Source organism: Limanda limanda, chromosome 14 (genome assembly GCF_963576545.1).
Source record: "Limanda limanda chromosome 14, fLimLim1.1, whole genome shotgun sequence".
NCBI classification, from domain to species: domain Eukaryota; kingdom Metazoa; phylum Chordata; class Actinopteri; order Pleuronectiformes; family Pleuronectidae; genus Limanda; species Limanda limanda.
This window is the reverse complement of record NC_083649.1, coordinates 15,782,172-15,805,425: the sequence shown is the minus strand read 5'-3', so window position 1 is coordinate 15,805,425 and position 23,254 is coordinate 15,782,172. Positions and strand designations below refer to the sequence as shown.

The 23,254-nt window shown below is 42.5% G+C and overlaps 1 protein-coding gene across 1 annotated transcript in view; it reads right to left on the bottom strand.

Annotated features, from left to right (window-relative positions):
• The window catches only part of LOC133019207 (ephrin type-B receptor 4a-like), a 43,752-nt gene extending 31,500 nt beyond the window's left edge, over positions 1–12,252 (bottom strand). The window contains exon 1 of the mRNA XM_061085601.1: positions 11,480–12,252. Coding sequence (XP_060941584.1) covers positions 11,480–11,546 — 67 coding nt within the window. The 5' untranslated portion in view covers positions 11,547–12,252. The remainder of the gene's footprint in view (positions 1–11,479) is intronic.
• Positions 12,253–23,254: the final 11,002 nt, after the last annotated feature.

Below are 23,254 nucleotides of genomic sequence, written 5' to 3'. Positions count from 1 at the left end.
CAGATAAACCAGTGGTGTGTGAGCTATTGGTTTCTTGTAATATAAAGACTGGTCTTTATTGAGAGGTAGAGTTACAACTATCACTTATTTCTTTTAATACCGATCATATATATATATATATATAACCCTATTTAATTAACTATTAATTTCCATTATATATTATCAAAGCCCAAGACAATGCCTTCAAAATGCCTTATTTTTGTCGGACCAACACAAAGAAATTTAATATACAATAATTAAGAACATCAAATCCTCACATACGAGCAGCTGGAAACACAAATTGTCTGGAATGATTCACTTAGACAATGACAAAAATAACTAAATGAATTTGATTATGAAAACAGTTGGCCATTTAATCCTCTGTCAATCAATGGATCCATTCATTGACTGATCATTAAAGCTCCATCCACATTACTCTCTCCCTCCTGAACCAGACTCTCAATTTCTCTCTTCCATTATCCATGTTATTTCTTCACCTTAAATTGCCTTCCCCCTCTCACATGACAATTATTATAATGAGCCCCATTAGCGCCAATATCCTGTTACGATGGAAAAAACGTCAATCATTTCATATTATGCTTTATCGTTTACTGTGTTGTGCCACTAAAACGCCTTTAACAGCAATATTCTACATCTTTGGAATGCTGCTTTGTGTTCTTCTACGCAACACGGATTAAGACAGGGGGACTTGCTTAAAGGCAACACAAACATAAACAGGATGAAGAACGGAAGACTCTTTCAAGTAAAGCAAAGCTAAAACGAGGGGCTCGCACTGAAACAAGAGGCTGCTTCTCTCACATGTAGGTCTTACATGGACCGAATACACATTCAGTCCCCACAATAGAGTTACTTATGTGTAAAAGTACACTTGAATACTCAAAACAAGCCTAAACTCAAAAGTAGCCGGAGAGTTTAGCCTGTGACAGAACGTGTAGCAAGAAATCATGAAGTCAACATCTGTGAAGACATCGTCCACAATCCCACACATCTTTCTCAACTAATCAAAATCAACTCAATGTAAAAATAAATAAAATATATACAAAAAATTTCAAACTCTCCCCACCAACACTTAATGTTTTTGTATCTTTGTATCCAGTGGAATTTCCCCCCACTACACTGAATGCTACGTCTTCCCGCTGCTGTAGATGGAAAAACATGTTTTAAGTTAGAGAACATGTATCGTTTCTCTTCACCTTGATGCCATCAGACTGAAAGGCGAGTGCCTGGCTAAATGGATGTGTGCTGCACAGTACATTTCAGCACTTTGCTGTTTTAAAAGACATTTTCTGTGCTGTGATGTTCTTTGCAGGCATGTGTTTAGTGAAAGGTTTCTGCTCGGTGCTGTCGAAGGCTACAGTCTGTACAAATGTAGAGGAGAAAAAGGGAACGAGAGGAACAAAGACTCAAGGTTCAAGTTCTTAGAAAATAATTTTTTTACACCCGGAAATGACACTTTGGTCGTTGATTCATCTTCAGTGTGACAACATCCCTGAAAGCATCTAGATTTACCCCTCTCAATACAAACAGACAAATGTCAGACAATTTCAGTTTGGTATTTAAAAGAAAAATTCAAATAATTTGGGAACGAATTCCGAAAACTCAAAAGCCGGTGGCACAGTGACACAGGTCAAACCGCCGTTGGGGTTCTGTCTGTAAACATCGGAATCAGCCGAGCCTCCTTCAGACCAGGGTCAGCCAGCTCCTAGCTTTGGTGAACTAGCGTTGCTGCCAGGAATGGAAAGATATGTGTTGTTCAAATGTCATTTATAGATCCTTTGGGAAAAAAGAGAAAGGATAAGAGAGAAACTATACAGACCAAGAAGAGAAACCGAGACTTCATGTGATAAATAATTTAATGTGATTCATGTTATTCTGAGGTTTTATGACTGAAATGTTTCAAACTACACTGCAGAGACTCGGAGTTGGTTTTTCTATTGAACAGGTCCAACGCAGGTCGGACACACATGTTCCGCAGACCTGCATCATAAGCAGACCTTCTGTCTCACAGTGGTTTAAAAATGAAAGCTGTCGATAAATCTGTGGGTTTGTTTTTACTACAGCATCAAGATTCTCATGGACTAAGTTCAGGTCGGACAACTTTATAGAGTCACACTGCTCTATGCCTGGAAACTATCACACGTTATCACACTGTGGTCCAAACTGCCCTCCGAAAACCAACTAGCCTAAAGTTAAGTTATCAACTCTATGGAGCGCTTGAGGGCAACTTCTTGCTGGAGAGCTGTGTGTCATCACCATGGGAGTGTGCAGGTGAGGCGCCTGTGTTCAAACACTTTTTCAATCTCTTAACAAAGAGGATTTTATCCCCCCCGTCATCTCACATCCACGGGAAAGCCTGAGGTTAGGTCAGCTGTAGACTGGCACCCCTGCAGGACGGACCCTTTGGAGTCACATAGAGCTGAAATCTGGGATGATCTTCCCAACCAGCAGGGGAGAAGGCCACCCCAGTGTTTTCTGTGTCTCTGGATAATTACACCAGCTAGTTCACCAGTTAGAAGAGTATCGATTGACTATAAGCATGTGTGTCTCCTCTGTCATTTAACCGTGAATGTTAAACTGGGTTCCATTATGAAACGTTGAATTTTTGACCTACAGAGCTGGAATGCAATATTTCACTCTCAGCAGCGAATCCACTCTTCTTTGAGCAGTAAAAGCGTGGAAATGTGAGCTTACACTTTATATTAAATAATACATAACAGGTGACCTATCTTATTTCAAATCCGGTTTGATGAAAAACCCACATTGCTCCAACTACTGCTGTGATGCATCTCCGACCTCTCCGTGAGCCCCAGAAATGTCTACTGCTGTACTTAAAACAAGTTTTTATCAAAGCCTCCACTAAAGCACAGCCTACAATTCATTTTGAGAGAAAAAAATCAAATCATGCCAAAGAAAACGCACGCACACACACACACACACACACGCACGCAGCTTTCAGTGACTAATCTGCAGTGGGAGGTGGACAGCTTGAAGCTAACAGTGCAGACTCCAGCTAAATAAACCATCTAAGGATTGACACATCTAAGTGGAAATACAAGGGAATAGACAGAGAATTTTCTCTTTTATTCTGACACATCACACTTTCATGTTCAATCAACAACAGACATGCTAATTCTCCTCATCCGTACCTGCATTGCACCTACAAGCATCAGGGTTTGTGCGTCAGAGACATGTGTCCATATATATATATATCGTTGGATGTGAAAGGATTTATTCGAGCAAAAAGAGCGTCATTTTTCACCCTCAGCCATTTTGTGTTTTCATCAGGGGATGACTTCAGTCATTTACAAACACTTTGAATTCCAAAAACACACATTTCTCTAATCCCCCCCAATAAGTGAACCGAGATTAATAATACAATGACTCTTTTGCATAAGGCTGAGGAGAGATAAAAAATGATGTGCAACTGAAGCAATAGTGATATGGGAGAAGGCAAACGGTGAAAGAACATTTTTCTGTGCAGCACTCCTTCAAAACAAGAGTTCAAGTTGCCAGGAAAAGGTGTTTAATGATTCTTTAATTGAACTGACCTATTCCTTTATGGAGCCTGGCTCCCTCCTGAAGCCTGCACACAGCTACGTGCTAGAATCTCTCTGTTATGCCGTATAGAGCAGAGCCAACTTGCTTCAGTGCGGTGTATCAAAGCTGCCCTGGGAGACGTGAAGCCGTGTGCATGCATAAAGGTGGGAGCAAATGTGAACGTGATCTCTCCAGGTTGACACTGAACCAAGTGAATGGCGTTTTTAACTTAAAACTGAGATATCAAACACAAGATGTAGGTCAACCAGTGATGCAGGGAGGAGAGAAAATATCCCGAACACGTCGACTGGCAGCGCATGCTTCAAGCAGAGAGATTTTAGGTTGCTTTTTTTAATCAAGTCTTGCACGTTCAGACTCAGACGTCTCACCAGCTTCATGCTGCCTCATCCCCTCCTTCGACTTTTCACAAAAACATTGCGACAATGCCCGCGCAGAAATGCCTCACAACGAGTTCCCTAATACAATGCTCAGTGTGCCTCTAATAATGGATGTGATCAGTGTGCCAGATAAAGATGGGGCTGAGACAAATGCCTCCCCTTCTCTGTTGTTGTCCTCTAATTAAAGACCCTTTTTAATCTCTTTATTATAATCACATATTCAGCCCATCACATATATCTGACAGATCTTGCCCCAGGTGTGTATGATTACAGAATGCAAATAGGCAATGCACACACGTTGCTCATTACTCGGTGTGCAGACATGCACCCTCCTTGCCCCTCGCCGCATTTGCTCTTTCTGTTTCATTGACGCATGCAGGTCTCCCCATCTCTCCTTGACTCACTTCAAAGAGAACCTCCATCCCTCTAAAAGTGCCATTCTCCTTGGTGCTTATGGCTGATAGGCGGTGGCCTCATTCCCTCTCCGCTGCAGCCTGTCCCCATTGTGTCCCACTCTGAGAGAGTAGCGCGTGGGTGGAGGACAGGCCGGCTCTCCAAAGTGAACGCCTGACATGGATGTATAGGCTGGGGGGTGCATCCTCTCACCAAGCTAAACTATCGTGCACCTGCAATTCCTCGCTGCCATATGCATCCTTCTCTATGAAGGGGGGGGCACTGAGAGAGAGAGAGAGAGACAGGGGCTGAGAGCACTTGTGGCACTTGGATGCCTGTTTAACTCTTGAGGAAACTAATCATCGCATTGAGGTACAGAGGATGATGGGCTACAGGCTTTCGGAGAGAGAGGGGGGGGAGGTTGCTTTAAATGCAAATCCCTTTCTTATAAAAACCGGTTCCGTTTAAAGGGATTTCTGGGAAACGATCCACATTTCCACGGCAGGGGAGACAGTCAGCAGGAGAAAACAGGATAGCACCAGTCAAACATCAAGGAGACAGAGGACGTGGAAAGAGTAGCAAAAGAAAAGGCTACATGTCTGTGAAAGAAGGGATTGGGGCTCAAGTGAAGCCTCTTAGATAAAAAACATTCTGCAGTTGAGACACTTGAGAGAGTTTTAGTTTAGATTGTGAAGCATTATGTTATTCGCTGCCATGGAGGAGTCAGGAGGTGAAAGAATAAACACACTAGTGCAAAATATGAGAACATCCCTGTTTTCTGAGGGTTCTTGAGGGTTGATCTCAATCTTGCGTTTCCTCTAAAAGCAGCCAACTATCTGCAGGATGTTTTAAGGAGCCTGCTACATTGAGGCTAGCAGGTTGGAGATTAGCAACATGGTGAATGTTGCAGTATTTGTTTGAGGCATGCAGTTAGCATATAGCTGCTTCATTTCAATGGCTACCATTGAACAGCACTGCGAACATGTGGGCGTCTTTATCACCTCTGTCAAGGTTTTAATGTTTCACCCCTCCCCATTTATTTGTGGGTTGGTTTGAAAGTGAGATTACACAAAAACAACAAAATGGATTTCCACGAAACTTGGTGGAAGGCTGACGTATGGTCAGGGAAGAGGCCATTGCATTCCGGTGCAGATCTGGATCAGGAGGTGGATGCAGGATATTTAAAATAATTTCTTTAACAACGCGAGTTATGTTGTTTTTCAACATTTTTAATGATAATAATTCATGGATCAATTCAGACATGTTTAGAGACTGACAGTTTTGAGCATGTACAACTTGGATCAGCACCAACTCCAAATCTGGATCGAGTGAATTTTAATTTGGTTTCATAAGGGGATGGCCAATTTACTCGAGGTTGTAAGAGACAGGCAGCCCGTTCACCCTTATCCCCTTCAACACAAGCTCAAAAGTGCTGTTGATGATTTCCAGCCGAACAGCAAAACATGCCCGTGCTAAACAATCACACCAGCAGCTGCACGCTCTTGTTGCATACCATGCGAAAAAAATGACTTGTAAAAAAAAAGCGGAGGTAACAGCTGCAGAAACAGACCATACTGGAGATCAGAGACACTCTCCCATAGCCAGAGCAGAGGGAGATGGATTTACAAAGCTGTTCTAAAAACTTTACGCTCTGAGTACAAGTCTACCAGCCGAACGTAAACAATTTCGCTGAAGGGACACAGCCTCAACTTGACAGCACAGCTCGGCCGACAATAACACGTCAACTTCAGAGACTCTTTCTCCACCGCTCCTCCTCTACGGTCCAGATGCATGAACACAGTGTTTTTCCATCCACTTTTTTGTATTCACGTTTTCTATTTGCATGTTCAAATATCTGGATAATTTTGTATCAAGTTGAAATACTGCAACACCCATTTGACACATGGATGAGGTGGGAAAAGCTACATGTATGTTTTCAAGCAAAATGGGATGAAGAGGCACAACAGACACTTTCATGTCACGGTATAGGAAACGTTTTAAGCATTAACAATGGCTCGGCCCCAGTAACATGACAGTGAGAAAGAATACAAAACACCAGGACCCTGAAAACACAGATTCTATCGTTTACACTTTGACGTGCCAAAAACCTGTGGCGAACAAAAACATCTGATCTGCGTGATCCATTGAGGAGAAAGACCTCCCTCACTTTGATACATAAATCAAAGATAAAGGTCATATCTTCATGGTTTCCTTTCCATTCATTTTTAACTAGGCTGCTGCCCTGTAATCATGTCTTCTTGTTGCGCCCTCTTCCGCAAGGTTTTCACGCCACCTCACCTCTCAATCATAATATCCACATGACAGTTGTGGATGGGAACACAAATACAATAAAAAAACACGTTTACTTTGTCCAACTTTTGTAGAATTTGGTTAAAATATATAATAAATAATCAAGTTTGGGTAAAAAAAACGATTGATATTAAGACAAATTATTATATCTCAAGTGATCGCACAAGTTGATTGAGTATGAATAAAATGCCAAAAAAACAAGCCATGGAAAAGAGACAGCACATCATTAGTGCATCTGTTTCCTGACAATGGTGTTGATATCATTAAAGCTCTGGACCTGAACAGGTGGGAGAGACTGCGGTGCTTTGTCAGTGACAGCATTTGGAAATGGGAAGAGAGAGAAACTGTGTGTGCAAGGAATGAAGAGGGGCAGGGAGAAAAACAAAATGGGTACTTTATGGGTGTGTGGGAGGATAGGGATCCTTCATAGCTCACATTTATAAATTCAAGTATGTTTTAAAATTGTAGTGGGGCTACAATAGTGAGATTTAATACTGGATAAAACTATGTCTTTACAGTTTAAGGACTCCGTTATACTTTTCGGCACATTATACACTTTAAATGTAAAGTGAGGCAGAGAAAGAATGTGTGTGTGTGTGTGTGTGTGTGTGTGTGTGTGTGTGTGTGTGTGTGTGTGTGTGTGTGTGTGTGTGTGTGTGTGTGTATTTGTCTTTCTGAAGTTGTGAGGACAAGCAGACACCTGTGCAGGGTAATGTGGAGCAGTAATGCTAAGGTTTGCGGCACACTTGTAATAAGACCTATAGGTGCTTACCAAAAGTGGAGAAACCAGTATATGGCCACAACTGTTGTTTCTGGTGCATGATCATTTCACAAAGGGGAAGTAATCTGTGTCTTCTTCTCCCAAGCACTCCGTTATTTAAATACACAGACATACAGAAACAAGTATCTGCAATTTGGAAGGCATTTGTAAAGAATCTCCATTTTAGTGGCTTCACGCCTCATTTGCATGCAGACAAGTTTTATGGTTGAGGGTAGAATTAGGTTTCGGTCAGGATAAGGCTTGGGGTTAGGCATACAAGCTGTGATAGTTCAAGTTTGGGTAAGGGGCTAAAGGGAATGTATTATATCAGTGTCCTCCCAATCCTAAAAAGGAAAGAATGTGTGTGTGAGAGAGACAATGTGTGTGCATCCTTGTTACTAATTTCCACCCAAAAGTTGTTATCAATTTCCAGCCAAAGTAGTTATCTGATCAGCAGGTCTGTGTTTTAATCTTCATGGAGACAGAAGGAAGAGAGATCTATGTGCCGAACCAGCGAGTGGCGTGCGTAAGTGAGTCATTTATCCTTTAGTTGGGAAAGGAGGAGAGATTTGGCAGCTGTGAGCTTCATCTGCCCTCCCATCAGTTCATTACAGAATTCCCTACTAGGTGGAGAAAAGGGGGGGGGCTGATCCACTGTTTGTTGGCAGAGGAGCAGGCCATTACCCAAGACATGGAAATCTGACATCTTGTTCACACTTGGCAAGACAGAGATGTTCTGGAATCAGCCGACGAGACCGTGCCAGCGCTGCACCTGTTTGGAACCAGCGTCTTCTAAAACAACAGCGAGAGCAAAACACAGCAAAGTCGAAACCGCGACTATTCTGAGGCCTTTTCTATTTGTGATCACTCCGCCAGCGACGACCTGCAGGACACAGCTTCCCACACACACACAGACTTGAGGTTAAGTTTTCTCATATGTCCCTGAGAAAGAGATAGAAGAAGTGAAACTCGTACGTAGAGTCAAATTAAGCGTCTGGGAAAATCCCAGACCTTCTCTCTTGAAATACAAAGTCAACAATGGCTGTCCCCCCCCCCCCTCCACAAGAATTCAGACTCTGCAGTAGCTGCAGTGACATCTTCTTTTGTTGGCGGTGTGTGTATGCACAAGCACCAAATCCAAAGCTTGAAAAGACACTCAAGAAATCCATGGGTGATGACACGCACGCTACATCCCTATGTTTGCGTAGTCTACATAGCAGAAGCCACACTGTAAATCCCCCCCCCCCCCCCCTGTAAGAAGTGAGTGCAAGAAATATGCAGCGTCCAGCCTCAAAACCAGACGTAGCTGACAGATTTGTGCTCCTGCCCCAGAGTGGGTGAAGTCATGCATGGCTGTGGAGCTCCGGTTTTTAACAACTGTTGACTGGAAGGAGCAAACTTCAGGAGAATGTTCATTGTATGAGCGCTCATTGTTTTCAAGGCAAATTTATTTTATTGAAAAACCTTTCATGCCACAGCGGCATATGTTGGGAAATTAGCCAGAGAAATTGTTGGGTCGTCAAGTCTTTGTTTTACGTGAAACATGAACTTTTACATTACATTACATTTCATTGAGCTGACGATTTTATCCAAAGCGACTTACAATAAGTGCATTCAACCCGAGGGTACAAACCAAGAACAACAAGAATCAAGAAAGTACAATTTCTTCAAAAATAAAGCAAAACTACAAAATGCTATAAGTAAGTGCCATTTAAGTGTTACTAAATTGTTAGTTTCAAAAATTGTTAGTAATACGTTTTTTTTTAAATTATTTTTTATTCAAGGTATAGTCGGAAGAGGTATGTTTTTAGTTTGCGGCTGAAGATGTGCAAACTTTCTCATGTCCGGATGTCGATGGGAAGCTCATTCCACCATTTAGGAGCCAGGACAGCAAACAGTCGAGATTTTGATGAGTGTTTAGCTCGCAGTGAAGGAGCAACGAGCCAATTCGGAGACTGTATATGAAGATGGACAAAGAAAAATCTCTCTGATGTTTACTTTGACTTTTTTAGTTTTGCCAATGTTCCATCAGCTAACATGGAGGAGGCAGGATTTATGACTTCCACTGCAGCCAAGATTCTTTGGCTTTAGTTTTGGGGAGTAGTCACGTCGTCCATCCACGGTACCAACCAGTAAAAAAGCGTGATGGAGATCAAACACAGATTTCTTCACAGGACCACAGCAGCAAGCAGCCGACACAGCAGTAAAGTACTTAAAAAAAAACGCCCGTAGTTCAACAGCTCCTTGAGAAAACCCAAGTTGTGATCCTCCGATCCCCAGTAAACACAGTCCTATTATTTCCACCCTTTTCTATAAAAGCCTTTGCAGAGGGTTGCGTCACCAACCATTTTTACAAACTCAAGTTTGCAGTTCACTTTGTAGAACCTGCAAAATTCCCCATTAATGCCAGCGACCATGGCAGTAGGGAGAAAAAAAAGAAATAAACACCTAGCCTCGTGAAAGTCAGACCTGCTCCCCTGCATTAAGGAAATGATCCCCACGCTGGCCCGGTAGTTTCACTGCCTGATGATGCCGAGCCGCACCGGCCTGTTAAAACCAGACAACCATAATTTTCTCAGGGCATTATGACAGATCATTTCAGTCTTGTCTGTGTTATTTGTCCCTCCAGGGTTCACGGCGCAGATCCAATTTGACCATTAACGTCAAATCTGCTGGCAGAACCTGATATAAATGATGATTCACATTACACATTTGTTACAAAGCACTGGAGGTTTTTTTCCTTGAAGTTAAATGGAAAAGCTAAAGTGTCTCATCCAGTTGTCGACGTCATCCCACAAAAAATCACTCCGGCCTCGTATTAGCCTCCACGCACTGAATGTTTTAGTATTGATTTTAGGCTAAGGGGGTTAAGGGCCCCCCAAGGACGCAGCCTAGGGCCCTTTGATGGCTTCTAAGTGAAACCTAATAGAGACAAACTCTTAGATATGACCTCATTGAAGATATCAGCGGGAAAAAAACGATCTTCTTTATTTATATAGGTGTTTTTCCTCTTTTTCTTTTATTTAAACTCAAAGGACGAAGCCGCTCTTTGAAGAAGTAGGAGAAGAACCACATTTGCACCACTGACATTCATATTGGGGTTGGAGATATAAATGTTACACTAAGTACCTCTAATCAGTGTGGCTGCAGTCATATCCTGCTATGATATTTATATGATGATTCCCCCGTGGATTTAGGTCAGCTTCTTATGTGATGTTTGCACAGCATGCTTTTAAAATTCCTTGTGGGTTTTTTATTGCACTCACTCGAGGAGAGGGAACAGGATGTAATGCTACGGTGGCCCTGAAGTGCAAATCACACACACTACACATCACAAAAGACAACAGAATACAAATTAAAACAAACTAACTGCACAACATGACGACAAATTACAAAACACAACCGTATTAACTTCTAACTAGTAAAGTTTGGTACCTGGTATCAACAAGGCGATGCTGATTGGATGGAAGGACCGTCCACAGGTTTTGTGATTTGTCATTGTGCCTCCTTATTTGCCGTGTGTTTTTCTGTTTCACAGTTGTGTTAATTTAATTCCTAGTGTATTTCCTCATAGGTGCAGTTGCGTTTCCTTGTTTGCCGTTGCATTTTCTCATTTGTCGTTGTGTTCTTATTTGACATTGTATTTCTTTTATTTGCCTATGTGTTTTGTAATTTAACGTTGTGTTTTTGTATTTATCATTGAGTGTTCGTATTATTTTATTTTTCGTATATTATCTTATTTGTTTGGGTTTTCTCATTTGCCATTGTATTCCATTTATTTGCCGTTATGTTTCGTAATTTATTGTTGTGTGTTCGTATTTAAAGTTGTATTTTTATCAATGCATCATTGTGTTCCCTTTACTATCCTTGTGTTTTCTTAGTTCCTGTACTGTTTTGTGAAGTTTTGTGTTTATTTATTAACGCAACTGTGTTTTCTTATGAGTCGTTGACTTTTGTGATTTGTTTCTATATATTGTATGATTTGCACTTCTAGGCTACCATACAAATAACACCAGTTGTAGCCACAGATAAACCAGTCCATGCAGTGGGCAGCGTTAGAAGAAGAAGAGGGCTCACTCACCTTCCTCTGCAGACACCAGGAGGACGCAGCCCAGCAGCAGGACGAGGCTCCGGCGTGTCACCTCCATGGCACACGGTCACACACGGAATGCTCCTGTTTCTCCGTGATTTCCCAAAGACCAAGTGGCACCGGCGGCTCGGCTGTGCGCACTCACTGAGCATGAAGAGTGGACCTGTAGTGTTCATGTGGGGGGGGGGGCACACCGCTGCAGCAGACAAACACACACTGTGGAGCTGTCAGGAGATAGTGGCTCTGCACTGTTGTTATTTACTCTCCGGAAACTTCTCCTCCGCGTTGTCCAACTTTGTGGTTGAGAAGTCTGGACAGGAAAACTAGAGCAGGGGAACAAAGCACCTCCTCCTCCTCCTCCTCACTCCTCCGTCAGCAGTGGGGGCTCATGCCTCAAACTTGTTGTGTGCTCGTTTTTCTTCAGGGGGGGGTCAGCTCCCACACGACTTTTCCCCAAATCTCTCTCTCTCTCCCTCCTTCACCTCAGCTGTGCGATCAGGTTTGGATCCTCGGAGCAGAGCGCACGCTAGTCCTCCTCCTCATCATCATCATCATCATCGCACCTCCTTCCACGTCGTCCTCCGCACAAGACCTGGTTCCTGGGCTGCGGGGGTACGAGAGGAGCAGAGACCCAGTGGAGGTGGAGGGATGAAGGGATGGAGGGAGGCAGGTCAGCCCCGGCCTGCTGCTGTCACAGGAGCGGCGGAGCAGAGAGGAGCGCAGGCTTTACGCACGGCGGTGTCCCGGTGGAGCGGTGCGGTGGCTGAGCGGGTGGGTGGGGGGGCTCCTGTGTGCCGCTGCTGGTCACCGACGCTTCATCACCGCATCACACCCCGGAGTCGAATGGCACCGGCAAGCTCCGCCCACTCCCGTTGCCATAACAGCCGAGTCAAGAGCTCGTGGTGAGAAGGTTCGCTTCCGGACAGCGGCTTCAAAGTAAAAGCTCAATTATAATATGGCTGAGTTTCAATTCAGGGGTTGGCATCCGTCCTTCGGAGGATGCATTTGGAGACACATTGCGACCACTGTGGCTTTCCGATTTCGAAGGCTCCCCCAACTGCAGTCGACAACCTTTCTTCTTTCCTTGAAAAACGAAGGTGCCCACAGGTGGATCGCTCAAGGCTCAATCTACCCAAGGAATTATTCTGCTTAATTGACAACCTGTTTTTCATAGAGGGGCATCAAAAACACCAAGAAGCATTACAAATATCTTGTCATGTTGAATTTCAGCTCTGTTGCTAGGCGACAGTGATAAAAGGCAGGATGAGCTGGTGACCCCCGATCACGGTTATCTGTAGACCACACCTTCTCACTTAGGTCCGACCTTTGTAGTCCATGCAGCCTAAGTGTCCTCCGAAGGATGCAGCCCCTGAATTGAGACACCGCTTATCTAACTAGAATGATCCTCAGTAGGAGCATATCTCTGCCAAGGCCCAATGAAATCCTCTTACATTCAATCAAGCTGCACCAAATCGTACACACTCATTGATTTCAGTCCCCGATATTATACCTGAAAATTCCTTTTCCTCATAATATTGTTATATTGATATTGGAATGTGATGAAAGATTTCTAGAAACATAAACTCCCTGGCAGAGGTCCTAAGGATTACAGATATATGTGTTTGCAGTTGTGTTTACTTACATTGTGTTTTCTCAGAGGGACCCTTTCGTGCTATATACACATTCACTCAAGGTCCTGGATCAACACTCATGTGTGGTTACTGAACAGGCCTATCATGCAGAGGCATCCACATATCACAGGGTCATCTGACCTTCACCTGCAAAATATACAGCAAAATATCCCAGAATAGTAACCACGAAGAGATGCAAATCGGACAAAAAGAAGCATGACAAAAAACAAAAGGAGCCACAAAACAACAACAGAGACATGCAAAACAGCCTCAAAGACATCAACACTGAGTCGTAAAACTAAAGAAATGTCTGCAGAGACACAAATGATCACACACCATGCAGCTGTGTTGTCTGTGGTTATTTAAAATGTCTTTTATACCTGTAGTCTTGTTGTTGAGTTGGAAGTGTGGGGAGCCTTTTATATGTCTGTGTCCATAGCGCATAGTATTACAATTCATCTATTGTTATAATATTACTATGGGTCTTAATTAGTCATAAGATAAACTTTATTCAGATTAGATTTATTCACAATAAATAGGCCAACAAAAAATATGTAGAAAAGAAAGCCAAATCTAAACAGAGTGTAGTGTATAATACACCATCCATACAGTAAATTCTATATACCCATTGACACCCAGACAATTGGAGCTCCCTGGCTTCTTTTCACATAAAGGCATAAGAACACATGCTTTTATTTTGGAAAGCGATCCACACAACTTCCGGTGATAGTTACAATAGTTCCGATTTTCTTGACTCCAAAATAACAATGAGTGCTGGCATGTTGTACCTGTAAATGATCCTGAAGCTAAAACTGCAGGTTGAGTTAAATGTACCAGTGTTGGACCAGTAGAAAAGCATATCATAAGTCTATATTACATTATACTGACAAAAAGCAAATGCATTTAATAAAAACATGTCTGATGTAACTGCAAATTGAAGTTGACTGAGAGCAGCACATCTGAAGAATGAAGGCCTTTAAGATCCGGGCTGATATCTTCAAACCACACACGCAGCGTTTGGTCTCCTGCTGAGGTCAAAGAAGCAGGAATCTGCAAAATACAGATAACACACCACTTGACTCATGATGAAAAACGCTGCTGCCACGTTTAATCATATTTCATGCAGTACGTATAATTAGCATTTCTGACCCTCATTACAAAGAATTAGCTCGCTTGCATTTGTGCCACATCACAGGCCATATTGAAACATGCACGATTTATGACAACTCTCTCTCTCTCTCTCTCTCTCTCTCGCTCTCTCTCTCTCTCTCTCTCTCTCTCTCTCCCTCTGAAATGTGCATGTTTGGTTTTTTTCCTGCAGCATTCGGATCATTGCATGGTCTGTGTGAATGAAAGCCATAACATTACCGATTCATTACATCAGTGTTGCGGAACAGCCCGTTTTCTTATTTAATTAATGGCTGTTCCGCTCCAGGCCAATCGCGCGGATTCCCTTTTTGAAGATCTGGGGGGGAAAGACAGCAGCATAAATGAGAGGATATGCAAATTTAAGGTCTAAATGACTAAATGTAAATAAGAAATCAGCAATTCATGCTCGCTAACAAGGCCAGACCAGTGTTTGATTTTGGCAAGGCGAGACCGATGTTGCTTGTTTTTCCTGTTTCAACTTGTGCTGTTTGTTTCTTGTGTCTTATGTCAGGATAATTGGGTGAAACTCCAAATTGCATTTAATTCCTCCACGCTTTTGATATCATCTCATGGTGCATTGCTGTATCCTCCATTTGTTTCCAGAAGACAAGAGAATTATATCTATTTGTATACTGTATATATTGCCCTTTACTGTATACTCATACTATATATACCGTGAAAATTGTCTTTAAAGTAAAGACACGTACAATCCGTTCACAGAAAGAGCTGTTTGGCTTTTTTGCACTGTTCTGTCACAACTGTCAATTTTTCAATTCTGTTCTTTTGTTCATATGTTAGTGTGTAAGATAAGTGGATAGACACTCTAAACAGCACGTGGAAGGGCCGATGCTCAGGGGCTCTCAGCTCGCCAAAGCTGTCACATTGTCTGTACGCAGTGCATGAGATTCCTCTTCATAAGCTTTAATCAGACTCTTACTTCCAGCACTGGCAGAAGCTGCAGCGGGAGCTTCAACAGGAATGTAAGTGTGAAACAAACGACACTGATAAATGGCCTCGGGACATTCCATTTTTTTATCGTCACGTTGAGTGCTTAATTCGTCGAAATCTCTTCTACAGTGTAAGAGTGAGAGACGGAGGAGCTTTGAGCGACCTGCCGACAGGGCCGTTCTTCAGAGACTTGGTTCACAACTCTGCTTATTTTTGCAGAGACACCTGAATGTCACCCCAGTTTTATTGATCATCACAAAGCAAAGCACTAAAAGTCTGCAAAGAGGGTATGAAGGTTTTGGAGTCGGTGTGTAAACACGATTGACACAACGTGAGGTTTGTTTTTCATTTTTAAATGTGTGACAATTCCAGATTAAAGAACTTAAAGGGATAGCTCACCCAAAATGTATCTACTCACATAGACCAGCATGTTACTATGATTTCATAAGCATTTAGCTCAATGCAACCACTATGTGTGAGTACAGCCCTAGATGGCAGCATGGCTGACGACTCAGGCTTTCTCCCCACACCTCCACATTATGTGAGTAGTGTGGCTTAGAGAGTTTTGCTCAGAGGCTTGATGAGCCGCAGATTGAACCACCAATTGTCGTGCAATCAGTGGCCCACCCCCTCTACCTTAGTGTTAGCCATTCCATTAGAGTTTGTACATTATTTCTTTACATGGTGCATTGAACAAACTGTGCCTCCTAAAATGCAGCTACACAATGAGAAGTGCACCCATATGGACCCGTAACAACCTGTAATGGCACAAGACACACAATGAGCTTAACTGCTAAAACATTTTCTGTGCGAAAGAGCTTTTTTCTTGACTCATTACAGAATCAACAGATAGACATTTTCCCTTTATTGACCCCAGTGTCCTCTAAAGACTGAATGTTGGCTTTATCTCTTCGTTTCCAGAAGCATCTAGCTGGTTAGTCTGTGGTATTTTTCTCTGACACGTTCAAAATGACACTTATATATTCTGCATGCAGTCATACTAAGTTTTGGGATCATGAGTTATCACAGCTGCTACAAAAAAATGAAAGTGTGCATTTGGCGTGGGTGACATTTTAAGCCCTCTCCGGTTAAGCTCTGCCCCTGCAGCTTTCAAAGTGACACCAGAAGGCTGCATTCTAAAAAATGATGTCATACTTTTGGATTGCGAATCAGAAAAACCCAAAAGTCTTTGTCATTTTCAATTCATTTCAAGGTTGTTAAAATGTTACCCGCACAAGGTAACACTCCTTTGAAGCCAGTGTGGCATGTTTTAATAAGCGGAATGGATATGGAGTTGACATTTTCAAAAGACAAATGACAGTGAAAATGCCAAAACACCTTCCTCGATCCATCTCATGCAGAAGTCTCTTTGTGCCAGTGTTGGCTGCAGTGTGGTGTTTTTAATAATTGCTAATAAGAGTAAAGAAAAAGACAGCAGAGCCCATTAAGTTTAATCTGCTTTCAAACTGAGAGCTCTGGCACAAAACCACAGGAGTCTGTATTATCTCCGGCTGTAAACCAAAGAAGGCACTTCTTTTCAGACCGGCACAAAGGAGCATCTTAACGGCAAAAAAAACCTGCACCACACCCTGCCGAGCACCTCTCTGAAGATGAAGCCTCTAATCTCGATGCAGTCAGCGTGATAAGTGGATAAAAGAAGAGTAGGGGAGCTGCTCGACTGACTCATCTGGATTTACTAACAAAGCGCAAGATGTAAACAAGAGAGGCGAACTCGAGATGTCCTACACAAACAGTTTGAGGGGAACCGGCTATGACCTGATGAGCCGGAGAGCGAGAGGAGGGGATGGAGAGTGGAGGAGTGGGAGATGCAGCAGGCGGAAATGAATAATAAAACACGAACATCGAAGTATCTGTGTTTGATCCTCTTCTCCGGGCTGCAGCTGTCATGTTGTAATGAAGCTAACAAATGATGCTGACAACCTCCTGTGTGGAGTCGGTCGTTGGGTAGACTGATTGAAATGTCTCGGTAAAGTCGAAGAATAACAGTATCTGTTGCTTTTTAGAAACTGAACATGTCCTCTGTGTAATCATCCTGGATTCTCAGGATTACCTTGACCAAATAATTTAGTCTCTGCAGGAGAATATAGACACACACACCTGACAGCTCAGGCGATGGAAGGATAGAGACATTTAGCAAGTGCAATGAATTCAAATGTGTGTGGAAAAACTTTTACTGTGTGCCACCACTCGTATGAAGGGCAGACAGAGGAGAGTTATAACATTTGTCCGTATCTCCGATCTCTTCAAATCCGCTGCATTCAAAATGCTACACAAACCATTTATGTTAATAAAAGGTGTCACTGTTATCTCTGCAACAGAAAACGGTTTAATCTCAAACACAAACAAGGAGTGAGATGTTATAATTCACCACATTGTGTTGTCACGTAGCTGTAATGTACACTGGGGTCAAAGGTAACAGGATGGAATAAGGTAAAACTAAATAATTTATGATTTTTTTATTTAACAATTTTGAGCATAGCTGTTGTTATGTTACCTGTGTGTGTGTGTGTGTGTGTGTGTGTGTGCATGTACATGTACATGCCTGTGTTTTTGGTTCCATTCATGCATGTGTGTGTATGTTTGTTGAAAAGATTTTTGCTTCCTGTTACAACTAACTCCGACTTGTACCCATTAAGTAGATTCATATTCAGCTAACAGCTAAAGCGTCAGCACCAAAAAACACACTCATACGTTAATAGACAGACAATAAACACAAATTAAATTGGATGAGTTTAACTACAAAGCAGTCAATGCTATAAAAATAAATGAAGTTAAAAAGAAAAACATCCCCTTACCTCAAAATGAAGTGTTTCCCTTTAGAATTAAGGACTACTTACTTATTATGTTTAATAAGGACTAAACTTTGCATGTTTAGAGTTAATCTGGTGATTTCTAATTTGTCCCTGATTGGAGGAAATGGAAGTGTTCCATATAACCCATGTTACAACCTCTCCTTCATATTTGAGAAGGCCTCAGCACTTAAGGTGATCGTGTTGAGTGGTGCGTAACGTTCAGGGAGGACTGATGCTTGGAACAGCTCAGGTCCCTTCAGGTCCGCTGGTCATATTGGCTTTGAGTTGTGTGAAGGGTTTGTGTTGTAGTGTAACGCTCACTGCTTCTCCCGGGCGGTATATCCAAGTGAATGAGTTTCTTTGAACGCTTTGAGATAATTCTGGGTTGAGTCTCTTCTTCAACACTCGCGTGGCACACGTGTCAGCTGTTCTTTTCATCTAAATCCCAGCCTGTCACTGCAGCTCTGGACCCCGGCAGCAGGCAGAAAGAGGCATCACTCCATCACCAGCCTGTTGTCAAGCAGGCTGGGAACAATCGCTGGTAATCCTCGCAACTCGACAATCAATGAGATCCCTGCAAGAGCTGTGACGGTGAACACTTGTGCTGCTAATTTCACCGCCAAGAAGGTTACGTTTTCACCCCTGGTTTTTTTATTATTTTGCTTTGTTTGTTTGTAATATTTTCGCAAAAAAACGACTAAATTAATTATCCCGAAACCTTGTGGAAGGATGTGGTATGGCTGGTGGAAGAACCCATTAAATTTTGGTGTGGATCCAGATCGAAGGATGGATTTCTCAGGGAATAACTTGTGGATGTTCATGAAGTAAAAATCTGGATCTAGTGAATTCAAATGTAGTTTCATAAGGGGACATAGAGATACTCACTTTACACTTTTGCAATTCTAGTATTCCTAATTTCTCTGTTTGGTGTGATATGTGGTTCTTAACACTGGCTTGGTTTAATTGACTCATACGGAAGCATTTATTCATACATCATCCTTGTATACAGGAAGTATGCGATGGATTGTTTCTGTGAGATGCAGAGACATGAATGACTGCTGTGATAAAAGAGAGAGTTCATCCAGTGAGTCACTTAATCACGAGGGAATTTGAAGAAACCAAATCACTTTGTCAAATTTTCGGCCTCTCTCTGGGATCCATCTCTGCATTCTTCCACCAGGTCGTGAGTGGCTGCATCAGCCCGGTGTGCGGCACAGACACTTGTCCGCGGCTCAGAGGAGGATAACAGGAACACGCGAGCGGGAGTAGCCCGATGGCTGCGAGGCATTAGCCGTTTGCAGCCTTAAATCCTGTTTCTGTTCAGTGATGGATGTTCTCCCCTCTCTCGGTCTGATCCTTCACGTCACTTTCAGCTGAAATAATACAGCAGAGACCCGCCTGTGGTCAACCAGGTGATTGATGGTTTGCATTTTTTGGAGTGAAACACCACAGCCTCGCAATGACCCTGAACAAGATGAGTGGTTAAGAATTAGATTAGATGAGATGAATATTTTACCTCCTCGCACATTTTCCCCTTTAAGTATGTTTGAGTTGGGAAAATAATCTCATTCCAAGGCTCCGTATCGGCGCAATTCAAACAGGTGTAACATCTCCCGGATTTACACTCACGATTGCTGCAAAAAGCCAATGAACTGGCCAACCAGCAGGTCAGTGAGCAACAGCTAGTTTGGTTTTTCTCTGTAGCAGCGTTAATGTAATTTAAATTTAAAAGACCAATAACTAGTTGTATAAATGTATAAAATGGAAGAAGTAGCACAAAATCCCTTATATCCATCCATCCATCGTGCTTATCCTTTGAGGATCACAGGGAAAGCTGGAACCAATCGCTGCTGACATTGGGTGGAAGACCGGAATAGACCCTGGACAGGTCGCCAGCGTATAAACAACCATTGATATCCACAAACAATTCAGTTTCCAGTTAACCTAACCCCAATCTGCAGGTCTTTGGACTGTGGGAGGAAGCTGGATTACCCAGAGAGAAAACCAGTGCAAACGTGTGGAGAACATGCAAACTCCACACAGAAAGACCAAAGCTGACCCGCGAGTCAAACAGGGAAGAACTCATGCTGTGAGGCGACAGTGCTAAGCACCGCATCACAGGACGTCCCTTCATGATGATTTAACAGAACTGTAACGAAACAGCACCAGAGAAAACAGCGGATCCTGCTCTCTCTCTCTCTCTCTCTCTCTCTCTCTCTCTCTCTCTCCTCCTTTTCACCCACCTTTCCTCTCTCCACCATTTCTTTCTCCAGGAGGTTACTCCCCGCTAAAAAGGGAGGTTTTACTCTCCACAACCAACTGCTTGCTCATTATGGGAACTCTATAATTTTCTGCGTCTTTTTTGAGATAATATGTTTTGATTTGGCGCTGTACAAACACAATTTAATTGCATATGGCAAAATTAGATGCAGGTTTCTCGGCATTAAACAAGTTTGATCTTGTGCGTGTGTGGTACCTGGATCAAGCTTATATTTTCAATTGAATGCTAGAATGTGCCTTACTGGAAGTCGGGGGGGGGGGAGCAATTACAGAGGCAGACTCATGTCAGCCTTGTACAAAGCCACAATATCTTCGTGTTGACATAAACACACACACAATAGCATAACATGAAATCAAAAGGAAAGGAAATGGTTCCCCCTGATGAGAGGAGGAGAGGTGTGGGGGGGGGGGGGGGGTGAGCAGCAAATAAAATCCAGAGCAAGTATGTGTGCAGCTGAGAGCAGCTTCTGTAAGAGTCTGGAGCTGGAATAGAGAGAGAGAGAGAGAGAGAGAGAGAGAGAGAGAGAGAGAGAGAGAGAGAGAGAGAGAGCTAAAGAGAGAGAGAGCGCCCTCTCCTGGTCGTACTGCTCTTTTCCTGCAGTCGTCCACTGTGGAACTGGAACACATGAAGTCATCACCACAGTCGAAAGAAAAAAACCAGACCGCTGAGTCCACTTTCAGAAAGCATTTTTAAATTCGTTTTATTATTTTATAGCTAATTTACAACAAGCGCTTCACTGAACTGGAACATTTTATTTTGCTTGATATTTGTCATCGTTAAATATATTTTTCTGCATCAGTTGTCTCTGTGTAAGTTCGTAATCAGTCTTTTCTGTAAAAAGTCATATATTTTTATAAGGAATATCACACTATGATACGGATGGCTGAGAGAGATATTAAGAAATACATTGAACCGTTCAAAGAAAGAAAACATATTATTCCATTCATGGATGTTTCATCGTGTGTTGTCGTTTCTGTGATTCTCTCAGTGTGTAAATGTAAATGGCTGTGTGGACGTGCTGATATCAGTGTGTGTGTGTGTGTGTGTTTGTGTGTGTGTAGATGTTGTGTGTTTGAGCAGATAAACTGGGCTGTGGCTCGGATGGACTCTGTACCTGCATCGATTCAGCAGTGTGCTGAAGCCACACTCCAACATACCTATTATATTTACAGCATTTCTGGCCGAGACCCATATAGCTCTCTCAATGTGTAAAAAAATTAAATAAATAAAACACATAAAATACACAGACTTGAGATGGAACCAGTGACAGTTCTAAATAAATAATAAACCATGAACAAAAACGGAAATCCAAACTTGTCATTGACAGGCCTCAGCTGAGAGAAGCAAGTGAGCAAAATATAAACAAACAATAAATATGAATACGGTTACTTCCATCGACACTTCCACCTTCACTCTTATAATTCAGGACCAATTATAAGTAAATACAAACACATGCTCATAAACCCTCAGAGTCCTTTTGTTTTCCAGTCACCATCTTTTTCCTGCAGATACCTGTAGCATATAATGCCGTCAGTGCAAACTTCATAAATACTCTTTATAATCTTAGACACATTTATAAACCATCTTCATTGCATAACATCATAGGAGTATTGCAGTACATCTTCAAGTGCGTGTCTCACTCTCGCCCTGGCACACACACGCACACACACACACAGACACACACCATCTATTTATGCATTATACATTATAACCACCATGTGGATGTTATAAAGGATAGATATTTCTCATATGGTATCAGTTATACTCTGTGTACATAACACATGAGCTGTCTTGTCACCCGCACACACAGACGCACACACACAGTTGCACACACACAGTTACACACACACACACAGCTGCATTGTAAATGTGTCTCCCTTCGTTGTCGACGTACTCCAGAACATGTCAGATACTTCAGCTCAAAGCTCTAGAGTGAGGTCTGCTTTACATCGACTGGACTGAACGCTTCACCTGTTTCTCTTTGCTGGGTTAAAATGGGAACGTGAGTAAATCCAACAACCAAACAGTAAATATTACCCAAATAAATCAATGGAATATCGTTTGTAGATGTTGATTTTTACAGACTTAGTCACGTTAGAAATTTTCATAAAAAAGATATATATATATATTTATATTTATATTTATATATATAGGCCATTTATTTGTTAAACATGACTTAGCTTTTTATTTTGTGTGGACACGAAAGAGAGAAAGAAGCAGAGGAAAAAGTGGAAGAGAGAATAAAAGAAGACCTATTCCTCCCACACAGAGGAGTTCCCACACATGGATGTGCACAGACGCGCACACGTACACACAGACGCACACGCACATACACGCCCGCGCAAGCTCTCACAGACACGCACACGCCATGGCTTTTACTGTGGCCACTGGAAACAGTGTGTACGTCTGCAGCTGAGGGATTCTTTTGGAAGAGTGATCGGTGAGTTGGCTGTGGTGCGATGAAGCTAGGAGCTCTGCTGTTTGTGCCTAGAGAGATAACATTCATCCTGGATTCTGACTAGCAGGTCAGAACAGCCATTCCCCCTGCAGAGGAGTGTGCTAGGTTACAGCTGAGGTTACAACTCTGTGTGTGTGTGTGGACAAGAGTGGTTGTGTGTGGTTGTGTGTGTGTGTGTGTGATAGCGTGTTGGTGCGTTGAGTGTGTGTGCATAAGAGAGCAGAGGCTAAACTGGATGTCAGAGCATTACTGTGCTCAGGAATGGCCTCTCATGACCACGTCTCATGACCTCGTATCTCTTCTCGTCTTCTTCTTTCTTGAGACATGCTTAAAAAACTCCTCCACGATAGGGAGGTGGTGAAGAAGAACACAGCCTATTTACTCGCCTTTCTTTTTACCACTTTTTTTTTTTAGTTTTTTTGTCTGATTTTTCCATTGTTTTTCGTCTCCCGTCTCCATTGTCTTCGAGGATGCATGCACAAATTC